The sequence below is a fragment of the Macaca mulatta genome, chromosome 1 (assembly GCF_049350105.2).
Source record: "Macaca mulatta isolate MMU2019108-1 chromosome 1, T2T-MMU8v2.0, whole genome shotgun sequence".
Lineage (NCBI taxonomy): Eukaryota > Metazoa > Chordata > Mammalia > Primates > Cercopithecidae > Macaca > Macaca mulatta.
The window spans coordinates 106,699,814-106,721,704 of record NC_133406.1 but is presented as its reverse complement, the minus strand read 5'-3'; the positions used below and the strand labels follow the sequence as shown (position 1 = coordinate 106,721,704).

The following is a 21,891-nucleotide window of genomic DNA, read 5'->3' as shown; positions in this document are numbered from 1 at the left end:
TCTTCCCTTAGCCATTCTTCCTATGACATGGTCTGTAGGCCACCTGTCTTGATGACTCTAGTTTGTCAATATTCTTAAAAGAGAAATGAGAATAATACTTGGGGTGTGTTTGGACTAGCACAAAAATGTAGGGTCTAGTGATATTATGTAAATAAATTATAACCCCTAATCCTATTATTAGAAGTCCATACTTAACATAACCACAGCCTAAGAATTCATTAGCTTTTAAAACAATCTTGCCTCACACTTGACTTACATTGCCTTCACGATCAACAAAAGTCTTTTCATTTAAATGATTTTTCAAGTCCTTTTCAATGCTGTGATATTATTGTTATCTCCTCCACATTCTTTGTTTAAACTATTGGTCCAACACCCCCTCTTATACCATCACCTAGCATCTTATACCATCATAAAAGATTAGCTATCTATGTGGTCCCTGGAAAGATTGGACTTAAAGAGGTGGGGCCTAAACTTGAATGAAAAAGATATTGCTGAATAGAAAAGATGCAAGGATCCTGAGGGAGAGGAATATTCCAGGAGGGAATAAAGAGGATCCTTGTCTATGATACCCTAGTAAAGAAATACGCTCTTTTTTGGCCAGACACAGTGGCTCACATCTGTAATCCCAGCACTTTGAGAGGCCAAGGCGCGCAGATCACTTGAGCCCAGGAGTTCGAGACCAGCCTGGCCAACCTGGTGAAACCCTGTCTCTACTAAAAATACAAAAATTAACTGGACATGGTGGTGCATGTCTGTAGTCCCAGTTACTCGGGAGGCTGAGGCAGAAGAATCGCTTTAACCTGGGAGATGGAGGTTGCAGTTAGCCGAGATCACTCTGCACTCCAGTCTGGGCAACACAGAGCGAGACTCTGTCTCAAAAACAAAAACAGAAAAAGACATTTTTTAAAAAATGCACTATTTTTTGAAACTCTTACCATAAAGCACAAACCACAATCACTTTCTTAATTCCTTTACCACAGCCAGAAATGAAATGTTTAAAGAGTAGGTGGGAACAAAAGGGAAATAAGTACAAAAAATTAAAATAGCATTAAAAATGATCAAACGTCCACAATGCAAAGGGGCGTGAGTATTCCATCTCCTGTGTGTATTCTCTCCTCTCTTCTTGGCTTTAGGTGTGCCTGACCCTCACAGCCAAGCGTATGGCGCGGAAGAACTGCCTGGTGAAGAACCTGGAGGCGGTGGAGACGCTGGGCTCCACATCCACCATCTGCTCAGACAAGACGGGCACCCTCACCCAGAACCGCATGACCGTCGCCCACATGTGGTTTGATATGACCGTGTATGAGGCTGACACCACCGAAGAACAGACTGGTGACTAGTGGTATTGGTGGAAGAAGAGTGGAGGGATTTGGGGGATGTGATGAGTGAGCTGAGAGAGAATGGTGAGTCCAGACAGAGAGGAGGGAGCCTGAAAGTAGAGTGAAGAAGAGGGAGGTGTGAAGGAAAGAAACACTGCTCCTGTGAAGTATCTGGGTGCCAAAGAGGATGTGAATAACTGCTTGCTTAAAATTCTCATTCCCTGCTCACAGTTCTTCTTTTCTTTCTCCCTAGGAAAAACATTTGCCAAGAGCTCTGATACCTGGTTTATCCTGGCCCAAATCGCTGGCCTCTGCAACCGGGCTGACTTTAAGGCCAATCAGGAGATCCTGCCCATTGCTCAGGTGTCAGGCCCAAAGGGGAAGAGGGTACCTCAGTGTCCAGGACATAACCTGCCCTCTCCCAAAAAATCCTCTCCTGGAGCTCAGTAATTTCACCCCAGGTACCCGCCCTCCCCCATTTGTCCGCTCTCCATGTTGCCACAGGTATGCCTCATGCCCAGGTGGCATGCCCCTGGGGCTTACTATACAAACCCCATCCTGGCAGAGAGCCACAACGGGTGATGCTTCTGAGTCAGCCCTCCTCAAGTTCGTCGAGCAGTCTTACAGCTCTGTGGCGGAGATGAGAGAGAAAAACCCCAAGGTGGCAGAGATTCCCTTTAATTCCACCAACAAGTACCAGGTACAGAACCCACAAAGGTAGGAGAATGCTGGTGGGGGATGGGCTCATCACTGGAGCAAGGGGAGCTTTGCCTCTGCCTTCAACTTCACCTCTGAGCAATGGAGGAGCTCAGTAGAACCTGCATCCCAATTAACAGAAGACTCACATCAAGAGAACCTGACAAACAGGTAAAGAGAGGTGAAACAGGTGATAAAGGAAGAGGCATCAGTCAGTCCTATGCAGAGCTCTGAGCTGTGCCACTTGGGGAAAAAGCGAGTCATAAAATGCTCTCTGAAATGCCTGTAGATAGCAGAAGCTGGTTGATGAAAGTCATGTTGGAGTCACATGCAGCTGTTAGGGGGCCCCTCTGTGTCTACTAGGAGATTTGCCACTGCAGAATTAGGTTGCATTTGCAAGACACTTTATTTCGTTAGCCATCAAGTATTTCCTTTCACCCCACACTTGACTTGCAGTTCTAGTGGCTGTCAGTGTGTAGGCGATCAGGGGTCTCTGCCTCTGTTGGCACCTGACCCTCTCCCTTGTGTGTCTTGTATCTTCTTTTCTGATAAGAATGCAAATCATATTAGATTAGGGCCTCCCCTACTTCTATGTAACCTTAACTAATTACATGTGTTCATGTGCGTGAAGTTTTTCATTTCCCAGGAACATTTTGGTCCACTCTCCAGGGAGGAGTGGACGAGAGCAGGGGAAGTGCTGAGTGAGAGACTGTGGAGGGACCGGAAAGAGAGTCTTTCTCTCCCAAGTAGAATCTGGGCAGACTGAAGAGAGGGTTATGGTAGGATGCAGGAACAGTGGCATTATCAGAACTGGAGCTTTGCCAGGCACGAACTGAGTTCCACAGGGCAATCAAGATTTGCTTAGGGAAGTAGATTCTTCGACTCCATGCATTACTGAAAAGGCCAGACATTCAGGTGTTGGGAAAACGTGTCAGAGAAAATGACAACGAGACTCCCAAGTCAGCTGGTATCTTTTTTTTCTTTCTTTTTTTTTTTTTTTTTAGACAGAGTTTCGCTCTTGTTGCCCAGGCTGGAGTGCAATGGCGCGATCTTGGCTCACCGCAACCTCCATCTCCCAGGTTCAAGCGATTCTTCTGCCTCAGCCTCCGGGTAGCTGGGATTACAGGCATGTGCCACCACGCCCAGCTAATTTTTTATATTTTTAGTAGAGATGAGATTTTATCATGTTGGCTATGCTGGTCTCGAACTCCTGACCTCACGTATCCAGCCGCCACAGCCTCCCAAAGTGCTAGGATTACACGTGTGATCCACCGTGCCTGGCCTCTATATAACTTTTTTTAAACTGAATTACTCATAGTTTTACACTGAACACTGAGCAAGTAAGGGTTAAATAGATCTATCCTTTTCTGTGTCAACTGGTTTTTAGTCAGTGTAACAAAATAGGTCTTTTAGGCCCAAATGGCAAACTTATTCCCATCTTTTTCTGATGTTTAGTGGCCTCACTAGTCAGACAGGAAATCTGTGGCTTGGCAGGGCCTTTGACGGCAGCATAGCCTCTAACTGGAAAGAATTAGGTACCTCTCCTTCCATTGTGATTCAAAATAAAAGCAAAAAATATTCACAACATATGTTGGCGCATCCAACAAATAGGGACTTTCTCCCAAATGACTATGTTGGTGCCTCTTCTGAGCTACTGAGCATGTGGCTCAAATGGCAGACTTGTCCTCAGTGGTTCACCAAGTGTGACAGACTGTCCCACTGGCCACCAAGCTCTGGCAGGCACTTGCTCTGGGAGGCCCTCAGTTTGTGCCTTCCTTAGCTTGCCCTAACGGTGGAGACTCCAGTCTTTGCAAGAGACGTCTCAGACTGCTGGTGGTTTGCAGAGCTTGGTCTGTTTCCCTCTGAGATAAAAAGGAAACGAAGAAGATGCTCTGTTCCAGCATTTCCAGACTTTTCCCTCCATCTCTTTTATTTGTAATTTTCTATCAACATGTGATTTTCTTCCGTGACCAAATTACTAATAGGTCTTGCCTTCACCTCCTGGGCCCTTCACTTATTCAACACATTTTACTGAGCACTAAGAAAACTGAGCTCTTTAAACCTTTTCCAGCTTTCTGCTTAAGTGAGTTACGGTTCTTCCTCTTAATTGCTTAAGCATATTTTGAATGTAACTGAACAAACTAACAGAACAGTTGTAACCACGTTTTGTGCACTGGTTTCCCACCCCGCTTACTGTACTGTGGGCAGTACAGTCTGGCCTCCTCTGCACTCCCACTGTTCCTTTCAATGCGTCGATTTTGTTCTCAACAGGCGACCTAGCGGGCATTTCCTGTCCATCACAAGAGGAACCCCATGGAGAGCTCCTTTTCATACATCAGAGATCAAGAGGAAATGCAAAACCCACATTTCTCTCTCCTTGCTGTGGGTTGTCCCCTCGGGTTCATTTCATGAATGTGCCCTTTCCCTCCCTCACCACAGCCACAAGGATCCCCATGCCCAGCCACACTAGCTAGCCCCTCTCAGGAGACTTCTCATGCTTTTAGGAGACAGAGGCCCAGGCACTAGAATGACTAACTTATTTTTGGATTGTACTTCACAGTTGTCAAAGTATTTTCTACACTATCTCTTATAAAAACCCAGTGAAGGGCCACGTGTGGTGGTTCATGCCTGTAATCCCAGCAGTTTGGGAGGCCAATGTGGGCAGATCACCTGAGGTCAGGAGTTCAAGACCAGCCTGACCAACATGGTGAAACCCCCATCTCTGCTAAAAATGCAAAAAACCAGCCCAGCATAGTGGCGGTGCCTGTACTCCCAGCTACTCAGGAGGCTGAAGCAGGAGAATCACTTGAACCCAGAGGCAGAGGTTGCTGTGAGCTGAGATCACACCACTGCACTCCAGCCTGGGTGACAGAGTAAGACTCCGTCTTCAAACACAAAAACGAAACACAACAAAAAACCCCAGGAAGGAGGCCAGGCAGACACTTTTATGTTTCGTCGAAGGAACTAAGATTTTGCAAGGTTAAATGAACTGATCTGAGGCCATAATGCATTCTTGCTGGCCCCAGAACATAGGTCTTTGGACTTTTTTTTTTTTTTTTGAGGTAGAGTCTGGCTCTGTCACCTAGGCTGGAGTGCAATAGTGCAATCTTGGCTCACTGCAACCTCTGCCTCCAGGGTTCCAGCGATTCTCCTGCCTCAGCCTCCCAAGTGGCTGGGATTACAGGCACATACCACCATGCCCAGCTAATTTTTGTATTTTTAGTAGAGACGGGGCTTTGCCATGCTGGCCAGGCTAGTCTTGAATGCCTGACCTCAAGCAATCCACCCGCCTCAGCCTCCCAAAGTGCTGGGATTACAGGCATGAGCCACTACGCCTGGCCTTCAGACTCTTTTTCTTTCCTGTCTACTCTGCTTTCTTTCTTTGCCAGTCCCACTATTTCTGCTCTCTCGCCATCCAGTTGGCAAGGAAGGATGCAGGGGGAAAGTGAGAGTGCCTGGTCCTGCCCCCAGGGAGCTTCCGGCTGAGAAGATAATAGAGATTCCTGTGCAAATAATACCAGGCTGCAGTTTCCTGGAAAAAGGAGGAGGGGCTGGGCTCAACCTGGGCGAGATGTGACTGGGGAGGGGAGGGAACAAAAGAAATGGGAGTATGAAACACGTTGTCTGTCTTTTTACTTTTGAAATCTTCCCCTTCTTTTTGCCCCTGATCCTTGTTCTCTCCTCCTGTCCCATCAGTGCTCCCTCTGCTCTCCCTAGATGTCCATCCACCTTCGGGAGGACAGCTCCCAGACCCACGTACTGATGATGAAGGGTGCTCCGGAGAGGATCTTGGAGTTTTGTTCTACTTTTCTTCTGAATGGGCAAGAGTACCCAATGAACGATGAAATGAAGGAAGCCTTCCAAAAGGCCTATTTAGAACTGGGAGGTCTTGGGGAACGTGTGCTAGGTGAGGAGCTGTAGGAGAATTTTTTAAAGAATGGCATCAAAATGGTTATTATCCGTGGGGTGAGAAATCAAGGATGTTGGGGTAAGCAGGCAGGAATGTAGAGTGCTGGATGACACTGGTCCCTCCCTCTGTGTCTCTCCAGGCTTCTGCTTCTTGAATCTGCCTAGCAGCTTCTCCAAGGGATTCCCGTTTAATACAGATGAAATAAATTTCCCCATGGATAACCTTTGTTTTGTGGGCCTCATATCCATGATTGATCCTCCCCGAGCTGCCGTGCCTGATGCTGTGAGCAAGTGTCGTAGTGCAGGAATTAAGGTAAATAACTTGCCAGCCCAGGAGCCCCCCACCTGTCACAAGTTGGAACATCTACTAGAAGGCCTTGCACAGAGTAGGTGCTCAATAATCTTAGTTTAATTGAGCCGATTTCTGTTTCCTTGGGCTTCTGATTTCTATTTAATAGTAAGTTTCCTCTCTAGTTAGAATTCCACTTGTATTGAACATTAGAATCACCAGGGAGCCTTTAAAAATTGGATGTCTGGGACACACCCCAGACTAATTTAATTAGAAACTCTCAGGATAGGATCCTGGCAACAGTATTTTTAAAAACTTTCCTGGAGTTTCCAATGAGCAGAGAAGTCTGAGAACCAGTGTCCAGCACAGTGCTTCTCAGACCAGCGTGCGTGCAGATCCCTCAGGGATCGTTCTGAAATGCATATCTGGCTTCAGAAGGTCCAGGAAAACCTGAGAGACTGCATTTTTGACAAGCTCCCAGGTGATGCTGTTGCTGCTGGTCTGCAGACCACACTAGGAATAGCAAAGTGCTAGAAGACGTCGTGTAAATGTGCTGCCGAGATGGGTGGTAAAAGGGTGAGGCTAGGAGGGCTGGGGCTCTGGACCAGGCAATAGTGAGAACGAGATATTGAGAGCTGAAGGATCTTCAGTGGGTGTGAACAGCTGCCCTAAGAGGTATATGTCCAGGTGTAAAAACTGGAAACCAAAAATCGGTCCAACCGAGAGTGAAGTTCAGCTTCAGAACAAACCCAGAGGTAGAAAATCCTCTTTGGTCAGGTTGGGCCTTGAACTTCATGGAATGGCAACAATAGAATTCTTCAAATTCTGAGATGTTCTGTGTCCCATGTTTCCTGGGTCAAATTCTAAGACTCATACACATCTTTACAGCTTAGATATAGACACCTTCCCTGCTCATACCTTACATTCTGGATTACCTGTATATTCTGGCTCCTAGGTTTGGGGGATTGGAGGTATTTAAGGAGAACTAGGTGCTCTCTGTTGGAACCGGCTCTATGTTAGACCTGTGACTGTTGGCAGTTTGTCTGGGGTCAGTCTGGGCCATGTGTGCTGGGAGGGACTTGGGAACCTTGAGCAGTGATTTCCAGGTAGTGATCATTCCTCCATTCCTTCATTCAGTAATTATTTGTTGATGGCTTACTACGTGCTAGGCATTGTGCTAGGGCAGGAAACTTTACAAGGAAGCCACCCTTGCAGAGCTCTCAGTCTAGTGCGGGAGAGAGAGAAACAGGCAATCACCATACAGAGAAGTGTGGCAAGTGCTGAAATATGACAGGAATGGAATGCTATGAAAGCACATAGCCTGGGTATTCATCTTTGGGTAGAAATGAGACAGGACTAGGTACCAGGTATCCAAAACCAAGCTGAAACTAAGGGGCAGGGTGAGGCCACAGAAAGAAGAAAGGTAGAGTGAGAATTTCAATGCACTGGGCCTTAGATGAAATTTTGCTAGGCAGATGGATTATTCCAGACATTCCTTTATTACCACTTGTTCTATGTGTAGGTGTTTCTGCCTTTGCACTTAAGAAAGCAGAATAGCTTCTGGAGCAATTAAATGAAATTCTGAATATAGTCAAATCTCTGGCTTATTCCTGGTAAATCTAGGACCCAAATTGTCCTGTTTTATGGACTCATGGTCTTGACCCACTCCCGAGGGTTGAAATCACAGTAGCATGGTTTTTGGTCTACACCACAAGTTCTTGGGAATGAGCAACTAAAATCCTTGTTGAAAAAAAGCAGTGGTCTGTCAGTTCTTAGAGGAGAAAGATGAAGGATCCAGGCTCTGAAGATGATTCTGCTCCTCTTCCCTCCCCTTCCCAACCCAGGTGATCATGGTAACAGGAGATCATCCCATTACAGCTAAGGCCATTGCCAAGGGTGTGGGCATCATCTCAGAAGGCACTGAGATGGCAGAGGAAGTTGCTGCCCGGCTTAAGATCCCTATTAGCAAGGTTGATGCCAGGTGAGATCACTAAAGAACTCAAGATCTGCCATGTTCCCTCCATCCCCAGCCTGCCCCACCCAGAGGCCACTTTACTAAAGTTCTTGGAGTCTCCTTCAATAGGTAGGAAGCAAGATGAAGAAGTAAAGAGAGAAGTGGTTGACAAAAGTGTGGGGAGGGAATAGGATGTGTTAATTTGGGGACAATATAGGGCTAGGGACAAGTGAGGAGACTAGGTTGAAAGAAGAAGCAATGAAGCTATAGTCAAGATTGGCACCAAGACCCCTGGTGAATTCTCAACACCCAAAACTAGCCTTTTGAAATTATTTTCCCTCAGTGCTGCCAAAGCCATTGTGGTGCATGGTACAGAACTAAAGGACTTACAGTCACAGCAGCTTGATCAGATCCTCCAGAACCACACTGAGATTGTGTTTGCTCGGACCTCCCCTCAGCAGAAGCTCATCATTGTCGAGGGATGTCAGAGGCTGGTAAGGAAGGAAAAGGAGCCCCAAGGAAACTGGCAGAACTCCTGTGGCTTAGCCCAGTTCCAAACCAAGCAGAGGAACATATGGGCTGGGCTGGAGGAGACTCCAGAGAGTACCCATCTGGAACCTCCATGGTGGCCTTCAGTTTGGGGGCTCCCTGAAAGTTTAAATATCTCGGGAGGAGTGGGAGAAGAACAGGAGCCCTAGATCAAGCATGATTACATCAGAAAACAAGGGATGCAGAAATCATACTGATCTTTGGGACTAGTTCTGGATCTGATGCAATAAATTTTTCACTCCCTCTGTCTGGACTTCCTCAGGGAGCCATTGTGGCCGTGACGGGTGACGGGGTGAACGACTCCCCTGCGCTGAAGAAGGCTGACATTGGCATTGCCATGGGCATCTCTGGCTCTGACGTCTCTAAGCAGGCAGCCGACATGATCCTGCTGGACGACAACTTTGCCTCCATCGTCACGGGGGTGGAGGAGGGTGAGGAGGCAGGGTGCCCAGGGTGGAGACTTCAACCTTGGACTCAGGTTGGGGTTGGTGTACATCCCCTCTTTCTGTTTTCCCATCATCCAACCTCCATGAGCCTGTATGGGCTCGGAAGAAAATCACTATAAGACAAAATTTTGCAAATTAGATCAGCTGGTACATCACTATCTGCAACCCCTTTTGATGAGAGCAGAGAAAAGTCCACTTTATTCATTTTATTTTCCTATCAGGGAGACTGGGACTCTGGTATAATATAATATCTTCATTGTCCTCTCACTGGAATTCAAGTAGGCCCACAGCAAGTTCCAAGATGTAGCCACACCCCTGGAACTATTCCATGCGCTGCCATCTTTAGGAGGGTCTTCTAGGAACCTGTTGCCTAAATAGTGGTGACACATCAGGATCAGCTGGAGCTTGACCCATGAATTGACTGCATGAGCCCAATTACACACCCTCTGCCCCAGAGAATTGTGAAGAGCATGCTCTCCGGCAAACAGGAGAGCCCAAGAATTCTGCATTCCAGGTTCCCTGCTTTCTGCCTGGAGCTATCTTACTAAAACATATAGCAATCCACATCATAATAATGATTACCATTTTATTGAAACTTTGCATAATCCTGACACTTTGCTTGGTATTTTATATCCACTCAATTCGATAAGTTCGTTTGAACACTGATTATGTGGGAGGCACTATGCTTGATACTGGGGATACAACAGTAGGGAGAACAAAAGACACAAATCCCTGCCCTCATGTAACTTAATTTCTAGTGGGGATGACAGACAATCAAATAAGTAAATTATATAGTATGTTAAAAGAAGATAAGTGTCATGGGACAGACCAAGCAGAGAGTGCAGAGAGGGATTCGATCTTTGAAAAGACAGTCAAGATGGATGCAGCAATCTTGCAAGGCAGGAGGAATGAAACTCACAGAGGTGAGGGTGCCCAAGGTCACAGCTAGCTATGGCAGAAGATGGGATTTGAACGCAAGCCTGTCCCAAGCCCCGGCTCTTTCCATTTCAGCCTTAATCTTGTAAAGGCTTTTATACTGACATTCTCAAACATCGCAGGATTAACCAGGCCCAACCCTGCTAATTTTCAGAGATCAGATAACGTTAGCCAGGGTGAATCTAAGAACAAAGAGTACACAGACGGCATGGCTCCGATTAAAAGGCACACAATTTTGAAACAATACTGGGACCCTAGAGGTCTAGGACTTCCAGACCCTTTCCTGGACTGTGACACTTCTTTGAGGTGGCCTGTCTGTCCTGGAGCTGGTATGAGGGAGGTGTGTTCTCCCAGGGCTTCTCACAGAAGGTTGACCATCCTCCCCAGGCCGCCTGATCTTTGACAACCTGAAGAAATCCATCATGTACACCCTGACCAGCAACATCCCTGAGATCACCCCCTTCCTGATGTTCATCATCCTCGGTATACCCCTGCCTCTGGGAACCATAACCATCCTCTGCATTGATCTCGGCACTGACATGGTAAGGGCCAAGCTGGTGAGCAAGAGATTCCCAGAATTCTGCCTCCTAAGCTCCCTTCTTTCTGCCTGGAGCTACCTTACTAAAACTCATGACAACCCACTTATGACCCAGCTCTCGCACCTCCTGTGAGATGGATTGAGGCTGCGTCAAGACAGAGGGGTAGAGCTCGAATTACTGCTGAGTTTCCTTCTGAACTTTGTGACCCCTGTCGTCCCCACCCTCCATCCTCCAGGTCCCTGCCATCTCCTTGGCTTATGAGTCAGCTGAAAGCGACATCATGAAGAGGCTTCCACGGAACCCAAAGACGGATAATCTGGTGAACCACCGTCTCATTGGCGTGGCCTATGGACAGATTGGTGCGCCCAGAGGAATGAGGAGTGGAGGGAGCGGGGAGTGGTTGCCCCTGCCTGGCAACGTGAGCCATGTCAGTTTGGAAGTCAGGGAGATACTTTCTCAGCAACAAACTGTTCTAGGCCCTGAAAACACAAAGAACCACTCACCTCTGATCTGCCCTTGACTTAGACTCCAGTACAAAAGGAACAAACATACATAAAATGATAGCATCTCCAAGTGCCAAGTAATGAGTATAGACAGAACATGCTACAGGATTACAAAGCAAGTAGGCTCACCATTATGAGGATAGCCAGAGAAGCCTTTTGCAGGAAATAGGACTTAAACTTGGTGTGGGAAAATGGGGCTTAGACTAGTAAGTGTATGGTCAGGTGTGGGAGACCAAAGGAGTGGGGAATTTCATATGGCACAGTTAGAGAAGAGTGAATAAACCAGGTTGGTAGAACCGTTAGTCTTTATAAAGTAGTGAAAAATAAGGCTCTAGACATAGATATCACTTGTGTTGGGGTCAGCCTTGACAGACATTTGAGAGTCATTAGAAGTCTTTGTTCTTGAATTTCCAAGTGCAATGGTATTTCAGAAAATAGGGTGAGCGATGAACAGAGTAAGATCCTGTCTCAAAAAAAAAAAAACAAAAACAAATTGGGAGAGGGAATCAGTGGCCTCTAAAGTCCTTTTTAGTTTTAAGATTATATGATTCAAAGCTGACTCTGGGTCAGAGTTTAGAAATAAATGTCAGGGCTTGAAGGAAAGTCCCACAGAGATGAGAGATGACAGGCTCAGGCGGCTGATGGCAAGACTCTTCCGCATTACTCTTCAGACACACACCAGCCCAGCCAGAAGCAAGTCCCAGCCCCCAGCCCTCCCCTGGCCTACCTTTTGGGGCCCTTCTCTGAACCAAGCTTCCCTGTCCTGCAACTCTGTCATTCACAGGGATGATCCAGGCTCTGGCTGGATTCTTTACCTACTTTGTAATCCTGGCTGAGAATGGTTTTAGGCCTGTTGATCTGCTGGGCATCCGCCTCTACTGGGAAGATAAATACTTGAATGACCTGGAGGACAGCTACGGACAGCAGTGGGTGAGTAGAAGGGATAAGGTAGGAGCTGAGACCAGTAAGAGTGAGAGTGACAGGGGAGAGTGGGTCTAGCAAATTTTTTAAGAGGGAAGAAGGGAAGCACCACACAAGCAGAGCTGATGCCTTTTCTTCAGTCCTGTATGAGCATTCTCACACTTGCCCTCAGTCTCCAGTCACAACAGCAAATCCTCTTCTGTTTAGCATAGGCTCGTTCCAGCTGGCCCCTCCTGTCTGTTGTCTGGCCCTGCCTGTCTGGGTCCTTTGGCTCCTTGAAGTCTTTGTCATATCAACTTTTCTGAGCCGGTTTCTGTTGTCCCAGGTTCTAACCATGATTGCCCCAGAAATAAATGCTGGGTCCTCTCCTGTTATACTCTTCCTCCCTGACAGTTCAAATGATATGATTTAAAATTTGAGACCAGACGCGGTGGCTCACATCTGTAATCCCAGCACTTTGGGAGGCCGAGGCGGGTGGATCACCTGAGGTTGGGAGTCAAGACCAGTCTGACCAACATGGAGATACCCCATCTCTACTAAAAGTACAAAATTAGCCGGGCCTGGTGGCGTGTGCCTGTAATCCCAACCACTCAGGAGGCTGAGACAGGAGAATCACTTGAACCCGGGGGGCAAATGTTGCAGTGAGCCCAAATCATGCCATTGCACTCCAGCCTGGACAACAAGAGTAAAACTCTGTCTCAAAAACTAACTAAATAAATAAATATAAATTCTGAAAACCAGCCGGGCACAGTGACTCATGCCTGTAATCCCAGCCCTTTGGGAGGCAGAGGTAGGTGGATTACGAGGTCAAGAGATCGAGACCATCCTGGCCAACATGAGGAAACCCCGTCTCTACTAAAAATACAAAAATTAGCTGGGGATGGTGGCGCATGCCTGTAATCCCAGCTACTCAGGAGGCTGAGGCAGGAGAATCGCTTGATCCCAGGAGGCAGAGATTGCAGTGAGCCGAGATTGCGCCACTGTACTTCAGCCTGGTGACAGAGCGAGACTCCATCTCAAAGAAAAAAAAACCTGAAAACCTATTTTCTTTGTATATCCCTTCCTAATCATTCTAAACCTTTTTAACCTAGAGGATACCTCTCTATAGTTGTCTTTTCTAACATCCAAGATGAATGAAGCTCAAACTGAAGCCCTCTCCCCAACAATATGTGTGCAAGAATTTTAGTAAGTATGCTTTTTTGGTATCTGTGAATACTCCTGTCCCAATTTCTAAGATAGTGGGACATGTGACATGTGACACCAATTATTGCTAGAATTGTAGTGTCATAGAGGACACAGTCAATTATCATCATTCTACAGATGAGGAAACTGATCTAGGAAGATTCTGTAACTTGCTCAAAGTCCCACAGTGAATTCCTAAAAGAGCTGGACTTGAATTCTGGACTCTTGATCCCTACCCAGCACTTTCCCACTTCACCATGATGTCTCCAAACCTAGCCAATTGCAGGTTTCTCAAATTGTGTTCAAATCTGAATTGCTGGGAAGATGCCCCTCACTTGGCTTCCACTAGCTGAGTCTTATAAAGGCCATCAGATGTCAATATTCCCAGCTATCAACACTGCTCCAGGATCCAATGACACCCAAAGTTCTCATTGCTGTGCACCCTGCTGACATCTCAACTCCCAGCTCAAGCCCTTGTTTTCCATCTTGATACTTCCTCCCTGCTGCCAAGATGCAGCATGGCACAAATTTATTGACAGTAAATTAATGGTAATTAAAAGTAATTTGAGGTAAAAAGTTAAGAATTCCCCCCTGCACATTGAAGACATCTTGAAGTATCACAAAAATGTGTTGAGAACAGTTGCCCTGAGCAACAAACTCTATAAAGGCGCGTCCGTGTCTCTTGTATGACTGTAATTTTCAGATAATCTAGTATAGAGCCACCCACCCAGGAAGTGCATGATGCACTGTAGAAGCAAGGATCGCTCCTTGCTTTCTAAATATCTTTCATTAATTCCAGTGATTCCCCCACTCACTTGTTCATTCAGACAATATTTACTGAGCATCTTCTATGTACCAGGTACTGTTCTAGGGCCTGGGGATATGACAGTGAACAAAAATCATCAAGTTATTGCTCTCATGGAGCTTATTTCTAGGTAGGGATGGGAAGACAGATAATAACCAAATATATAACATATTTAATCAAGAGATTGTAAGTCCGGGGGGGTCCAAGAAGTGTTGGAACTAGGATACTAGAGTGAGATGGAATTATAAAAATGCTGGTCAGAGAGAGAAAGATGCTTGAAATTACAAAGAAATAATAGGTATTGGAAAGGACAATATCTAGAGTTTAAGGATGGGAGCAAGCAGCCCAGGTGGGGAGTGGAGGACAGTATCATTGGAGGAGAAGATCAAGGAACTGTGAGACCACAGCATTGGAAGGATCATCAACATGGACATTTCAATCTCCAAAAACAAGGACAGAAGTAATAGTGGAGTAACAGTGTCAGAAGCTAAAATCTTCAAGAAATGATAGTGAGTGATGCAGGAAATGGCAACTGACTGTGATGGACAGTGGTGGGATGATCTAATGCACACAAACATGCTGATTGGTCTTAATCTAAGTTCCATGCTTGGCTCATCGATTTCCAGCCTTTGTCTTGTCTTCTATTGTTTAAGGCTCTATATTCCTCTCCAAGTACAACTTTACCCCATCCCATGCGGTTTGATACGTAGTATTTCATGATTGTGCAGTCTTCCATATTTTCAAATTTATTTGATCTACGAGTTATTTATAAACATGCTGTTTTAGTTTTTAAAACAGAAGCTTTTCTCTCCAGTGTAATTTAGATGCACCTCTTCTGTGTTCCCATAGCCCTCTGCAATCTCTCTTTTATAACCTATCTATTGTGCTGACATGGTGAGCATATTTTCCCCACTAGACTCTAAGTTCCTTATGTGTAAAGTGTGAATGAAAGAGCAAGCGAATGAATGAATGTCTCCTATCTGATACCACTCTTTGGGGTATTTCTTTCCCCCCTGTATTCACACTGTCCTCTGGCCCCACCCTTTCTGACCTATATCTCCTGACTCTGCCTTCCTCTCCTTTTATTGCCTTTTTTTTTTTTTTTTTTTTTTTTTTTTGAGACAGAGTCTCACTCTGTTGCCCAGACTGGAGTGCAGTGGCGCCTCCCAGGTTCACGCCATTCTCTCACCTCAGCCTCCCAAGCAGCTGGGACTACAGGCACCTGCCACCACGTCCGGCCGGCTAATTTTTTGTATTTTTCAGTACAGACAGGGTTTCACCATGTTGGCCAGGATGGTCTTGATCTCCTGACCTCGTGATCCGCCTGCCTCGGCCTCCCAAAGTGCTGGGATTACAGGCATGAGTCACCATGCCCAGCCCTGCCTTCCTCTCTAACTCCACCTTCTTCTCTTACCCCTTCCTTCTTATTAGCTCAATCCATATTTATTGACCACGCTACATGCCATCCACTGAACTAAGCACAGGGAGAGGACATAGAGCTAAATAAGGCAAGTAGTTTTTCTTGAGAAGCTCTCAGTCAGGCAAGGAAAACATAAACAAATCATAATACAACATGAAAAGCGCTAAAACAGAGACATCTGTGAAGTGCTGTGGGGGTCTAAAGAGTGAGGACCTGGCTGGGCGTGGTGGCTCACGCCTGTAATCCCAGCACTTTGGAAGGCAGAGGTGGTCAAATCCCCTGAGGTCAGGAGTTCGAGACCAGTCTGGCCAACATGGTGAAACCCCATCTCTACTAAAAATACACAAAATTAGCCGGGCGTGGTGGCAGGTGCCTGTAGTCCCAGCTATTCAGGAGGCTGAGGCAGGATAATTGCTTGAACTTGGGAGGCAGAAGTTGCAGTAAGCAAAGACCATACCATTGCACTCCAGCCTGGGCAACAAGAGTGATACTTCGTCTCAAAAAAAAAAAAAAAAAAATGAGGACCTGACTCAGCCCCGGGGTCCTGGAAGGTGGGAGAGGGAAGAAGCCTTAAGGTGTACAGAATCCCCTTCTGACACTGTCTCCTCCTCCCTGCCCTCTCCAGACCTATGAGCAACGAAAAGTTGTGGAGTTCACGTGCCAAACGGCCTTTTTTGTCACCATCGTGGTTGTGCAGTGGGCGGATCTCATCATCTCCAAGACTCGCCGCAACTCAGCTTTCCAGCAGGGCATGAGGTGAACATCCCACAAAACAGCCTCAATACTCTCCCAAACCCTACACACCAGAACATATCATTTCCCCTTGCCTTTTCCTCTCCCTCACCGTCACACCCATGAATGTTTCTACCCAGAAACAAAGTCCTAATATTTGGGATCCTGGAGGAGACACTCTTGGCTGCATTTCTGTCCTACACTCCAGGCATGGACGTGGCCCTGCGAATGTACCCACTCAAGTGAGTAAGGGAAGGGATGCAAGCAGGGGATGTCCAGGAATGGGGGAGCATGTAGAGGAAGGGTGTGTTTCACTAGGATTGTAATGAGCCAGGAGCTGCCTGGATACGTGGGGCTACATGTACACTCAGTGGTACAAGGAGAGTCATCTGTGCTCTGATAAGTGGATCTTATTTAGGGAGATATTAGAGACTGTGCCAAATGATCACAACCCACTAGACACACAAATTTAGCAGACTTACCAGTGTTTAACAGAATGAAATCTTTTTCGTGATGATGTGTGCTGTAGTTGTCCAAGGATACATATTGCTTGGAGCTGAAGTAACCATAAAAATAGCCTAATCTATGCTTAGCTAATTCTCTTGTACTTATGCAAATATGTTTTAATGTATATGTATGTGATCGTGCCTACTGAAATTCTTATTGTCTGGTGCCTTCTCTTGTTCAACTCCAGGTGTTTGCTTTGTTTTGCTTTGCATTAACATTAGTATATGCTTGATGTGGAAAAATTTATATTTAAAAATGTACAGAGAAGAAAGCAAATGTTCCATTCCACTCCCATCCCCATTACCTAACCCAACTTGCATAGGTAGCCTCAATTAAGGATGTAGTATGTATTCTTCCAACACATTTTTTTTTTTTTTTTTTTTGAGATAGAGTTTTGCTCTTATTGCCCAGGCTGGAGTGAAATGGCACATTCTCGGCTCACTGCAACCTCCACCTCCCGGGTTCAAGTGATTCTCCTGCCTCAGCCTCCCGAGTAGCTGGGATTACAGGCACCCACCACCATGCCCAGCTAATTTTTTGTATCTTTAGTAGAGACGGGGTTTCACCATGTTGGCCAGGCTGGTCTCGAGCTCCCAACCTCAGGTGATCCACCCACCTCTGCCTCCCAAAGTGCTGGGATTACAGGCATGAGCCACCACACCCGTCCTTCTTCCAACACATTTCTGTGTATGTCCATACTCTGCTCACCTTTCCATCCTTGTAGTGTTTTACACGATGCTTTATACAATGTAGGTACTCAATTAATGTTTAATAGGAGACGTTGGCACTGGCCTTAGACACTGACAATCCCAGGTGGAAATCTCAACTCTACTATGTATTATTCTGTGACCTTGGACAAGTACGGCACCACTCTGAGCCTCAGCTACACCTGCAAAGTCTCAATAATACACTCCCGGGATGGACCTTGCAGAGTGTTGTGAGATTTACACGTAGAAATGGGCATAAAGCACCAAGCATGCTTGGGTCATGGTGGACGCCTTGTTACTAGTAGCTTTATTCTTGTTGCTATTAATGCCATTATAGACATAATAACAAATGCCCTTGAGTATTATCTGTGCTTTCAAACACTCTGTGTACACCTTAACCATAAAACTTAGCACCTAATATTGCAATTCTGTATTCTGTGTGTGTGTGTTCACCCTCTTTTCTCTGATTCCCCTGAGCTCCTTGAGAGCTACATGAGACCAACATGTTATCATTTTTATTTCCCCAATACCTAACACAGACACACAGTATATAAAACAATTGTTTGTTGAATGAAGGGGTGGGGTGGCTGTTTGTGTAGAAATGTATATATTTGTCGGGGCCTATCATGGGGAGGGGGTGAGGGGTGAGGGGGGAGGGATTGCATTGGGAGTTATACCTGATGCAAATGACGAGTTGATGGGTGCTGACAAGTTGATGGGTGCAGCACACCAACATGGCACAAGTATACATATGTAACAAACCTGCACGTTATGCACATGTACCCTAGAACTTAAAGTATAATAATAATTTTAAAAAAAAAAGAAATGTTTATATTTGTGTGCATGTGGAATGAGCCATGGCCCAGGCCTGTACTGTCCAATACGGTATATCCATATACCGTATATCCATATACGACTACTGTGCTTTCGACATATGAGACTAGTGAGACTGGGGAAGTAAATTTGTAATTTTATTCAATTTTAATTAAAGTCAAAAACTAAAGCAATGTGAAATATTTTTCTACATTACAACTTCATTATTTTGGTTGGACCACATTCCCTTTCAACTGTTGAAATTTTATATCTGAGTTCAGACATTCTGTCAGTGAAAAATATTCACTGAATTTCCAAGACTTAGGATGAGAAGAAGAATGTAAAGTATCTTATTGATAATGCCTTTTTTTTTTTTTTGAGATGGAGTCTCACTCAGTTGCCCAGGCTGGAGTACAGTAGCACAATCTCAGCTCACTGCAACCTCCGCTTCCCTGGTGCAAGCAATTCTCCTGCCTCAGCCTCCTGAGTAGCTGGGATTACAGGCACGCATCACCATGCCCAGCTAATTTTTGTATTTTTAGTTTAATCATGTTGGTCAGGCTGATCTTAAACTCCTGACCTCGTGACCCACCCACCTCGGCCTCCCAAAGTGCTGGGATTACAGGCGTGAGCCACCACGCCCGACCTTGATAATGCTAATATTGAGGCGGGGGTGTAGTGGCTCCAATCCCAGCACTTTGGGAGGCCAAGATGGGCGGATCGCGTACGGCCAGGAGTTCAAGACCAGACTGTACACCAAGTGAGACATTGTCTCAACAAAAAAATTTAAAACTTAGCCAGGTGTAGCCGTGCACACCGACGGTCCCAGCGACTCAGGAGGCTGAGGCAGTAAGATCGCTTGAGCCCAGGAGTTCCAGACTGCAGTGAGTTATGATCGTGCCACTGCACTCCAGCCTGGAGGACACAGCAAGTCCCTGTCTCTATAAAATACATTAAAAGTAATTAAAATAAATAATGTTTATATTGATTACATATTTAAATGATAATGTTTTTGATATATTGGGTTAAATAAAAATATTATTAAAATTAATTTCATCTGTTTCATTTTACTTATGTTAATGTGGCTACTAGAAAATATTAAATTTTACATGTGGCTCACATTATATTTCTATTGGACAGTGCTGGTCTAGGCCATTTCTTCTGTCATCCAAGGGAACAACTGCTGTCCTGATTCAGCCCCTCCCCAGAATCCATCTTCCTGGTCTAATTATAAAAAGAGGTGGAGGAAGAAAACAATGTCCCCATCTTTGTAATACAGAAGCATCAGTATACTCGCTGACAAAGTATCCCCACACTAGATGTCTCAGATAGACCCCTCCTGCTCAGACAACCTCCCCTTTGTGGGCACAAGCCCTAGAGTATGCAGAGAGCACACGGGTCTCCCTCAGTGGCTCCACAAAAGTTGGCAGAGAATCTTGTGAACATTGCATGTACCTCTAATATGACATTTATCATATTATATTATCATTGGCTTTTTTTTTTTTTCCGAGGAAGTCTCGGTCTCGCTCTGTCGCCCAGGCTGGAGCACGTGGTACGATCTCCACTCACTGCAACCTCCACTACCCAGGTTCAAGCAATTCTCCTGCCTCAGCCTCCTGAGTAGCTGGGATTACAGGCACATGCCACCACACCCGGCTAATTTTTGTATTTTTAGTAGAGACGGGGTTTCATCACGTTGGTCAGGATGGTCTCAAACTCCTGACCTCATGATCCGCCTGCCTCGGCCTCCCAAAGTGCTGGGACTACAAGTGTGAGCCATCGCGCCCGGCTATCACTGGCTCTTTATGTTTCTGTCTCATGCCTCTCTTTTCCACTCCCAATCACTAATCCCACAGGCTTTGACCTCCTCAAAGGTAGGTCTCAGGCCGGGCACGATGGCTCATGCCTATAATCCTAGCATTTGGAAGGCTGAGGAGGGCGGATTGCCTGAGTTCAAAAGTTCAAGACCAGTCTGGGCAAAGTGGCGAAAATCCAAAAAATTTAGTCTCTACTAAAAATACAAAAAATTGTCCAGGCACGGTGGCTCACGCCTGTAATCCCAGCACTTTGGGAGGCCAAAGCAGGCGGATCACAAGGTCAGGAGTTCGAGACCATCTTGATCAACACGGTGAAACCCCATCTCTACTAAAAATACGAAAGTTAGCTGGGCGTGGTGGTGCATGCCTGTAGTCCCAGCTACTCGGGAGGCTGAGGCAGGAGAATCGCTTGAATCTGGGAGGTGGAGTTTGCAGTGAGCTGAGATCACGCCACTGCACTCCACCCTCGGTGACAGTGTGAGACTGTCTCAAAAAAAAAAAAAAAAGCAAAAAATTAGCTGGGAGTGGTGGTGCGCACCTGTAATCTCAGCTACTCAGGAGGCTGAGGCATGAGAATCACTCAAATCAGGGAGGCAGAGGTTGCCTCACTAGCCGAGATTGCGCCACTGCACTCCGGCCTGGGCAACAGAATGACACTGTCTCAAAAAAAAAAAGGAAGGATCAACCAGATGTTACGCAACTGCACCGTCCCCAGCACAGTCCCAGGCACACAGTAGACACAAGCAATGAAACATGCAATTCCTGCGCATATTACTCTCTGCACCTGTCCTCTAGCATCTGTCTCTCCTGCCATGCTGACTGGCTCTTGCTCTCTACAGGATAACCTGGTGGCTCTGTGCCATTCCCTACAGTATTCTCATCTTCATCTATGATGAAATCAGAAAACTCCTCATCCGTCAGCACCCGGGTGGTGAGGCTCCCCTGGGCCCCGCTCTGACTGAGTGGTCACCAGCCCCCTGACTAGCTCCGCCATCCCGCCTAGTCCCTCCAGACCCACCACTGACTTTCTCCCCTCCTCGCTGCCAGCCTTGACTGCACCTGGAACCCAGACCTCTCCACCCCTTGGCTGCACCCGCCTGCTCCATCTGACCCTCAGTGCCCTGTGTTCCAGACCTCCCACCTCCAACCTTGTCCCTGCTTTCCCTTCTGCCTGTCTCCCCTGGATGCCTCTCCTCCCTTCTTCCAGTTCACACTGGCCTCTTCTCTTCCACAGGCTGGGTGGAGAGGGAGACGTACTACTGAACTCAGCAGAGGAAGAGCTTCCTGTGACACAGGGGTGTCGTGAGAGCTGGGGTGGGGCCAGAGATTATAAGTTTGACACAACATCTGAGACACTAGGATGAATTATCTTGGATGAGAAAGATGGGCAATCCTGGGCTGGCTTGAGGGCATCACAGGCAGAGGATGAGGTGGGCTGAAGGGAAGCCCGGCCTGCCTCTAGCTGGAGCCCTGCAGGGAGGGGCATGGTCCTGCTGAATCCTGTAGCCAGTCTAGACAGTAAATGTCTGGAAAAGCCCTCACCGGCTGGATGTGTCAAATCTGATATTGGGGGAGTGGGGATTACTGTGAAGCTCCCTCCACAGGTCTTCATGATGACCAGGCTGGGGAAGTGTTTTAAGGACCAGAGTCAAGGCTGGGATAGGATCAGTATCAAGCATCCTTGCCCTTTAAAGTCACTCTCTGAGCCACTGGACAGCAAGGACAGGGCAAGTGACTGCCTCAAAACTCCAGCTGAGATCAGAGAAATGGAAGGTGGGGGAGAGAGGAGCAGCTGAGCCACACATAGGAGAGGGTCCACAGCATCCACACGGGGTGGGTGGGGTGGA

General features: G+C 46.5%; 1 protein-coding gene across 3 annotated transcripts in view; it reads left to right on the top strand.

Annotated features, from left to right (window-relative positions):
- Positions 1–21,585, top strand: part of ATP1A4 (ATPase Na+/K+ transporting subunit alpha 4) — a 35,273-nt gene extending 13,688 nt beyond the window's left edge. The window contains exons 8-22 of one of the 3 annotated variants that reach the window (XM_015112951.3): positions 1,134–1,332; positions 1,573–1,682; positions 1,885–2,019; positions 5,733–5,922; positions 6,065–6,237; positions 8,058–8,194; positions 8,511–8,661; positions 8,979–9,147; positions 10,486–10,640; positions 10,873–10,996; positions 11,925–12,070; positions 16,094–16,224; positions 16,341–16,442; positions 20,884–20,975; positions 21,279–21,585. In XM_015112951.3, the coding sequence (XP_014968437.1) occupies positions 1,134–1,332; positions 1,573–1,682; positions 1,885–2,019; positions 5,733–5,922; positions 6,065–6,237; positions 8,058–8,194; positions 8,511–8,661; positions 8,979–9,147; positions 10,486–10,640; positions 10,873–10,996; positions 11,925–12,070; positions 16,094–16,224; positions 16,341–16,442; positions 20,884–20,975; positions 21,279–21,307 (2,043 nt within the window). In that variant the 3' untranslated portion in view covers positions 21,308–21,585. Of the gene's footprint in view, positions 1–1,133; positions 1,333–1,572; positions 1,683–1,884; positions 2,020–2,982; positions 3,277–5,320; positions 5,923–6,064; positions 6,238–8,057; positions 8,195–8,510; positions 8,662–8,978; positions 9,148–10,485; positions 10,641–10,872; positions 10,997–11,924; positions 12,071–16,093; positions 16,225–16,340; positions 16,443–20,883; positions 20,976–21,278 lie in introns of those variants that run through there. The other 2 variants (XM_077940600.1, XM_077940608.1) reach the window with 2 other exon arrangements.
- The last annotated feature ends 306 nt before the right edge of the window (positions 21,586–21,891 follow it).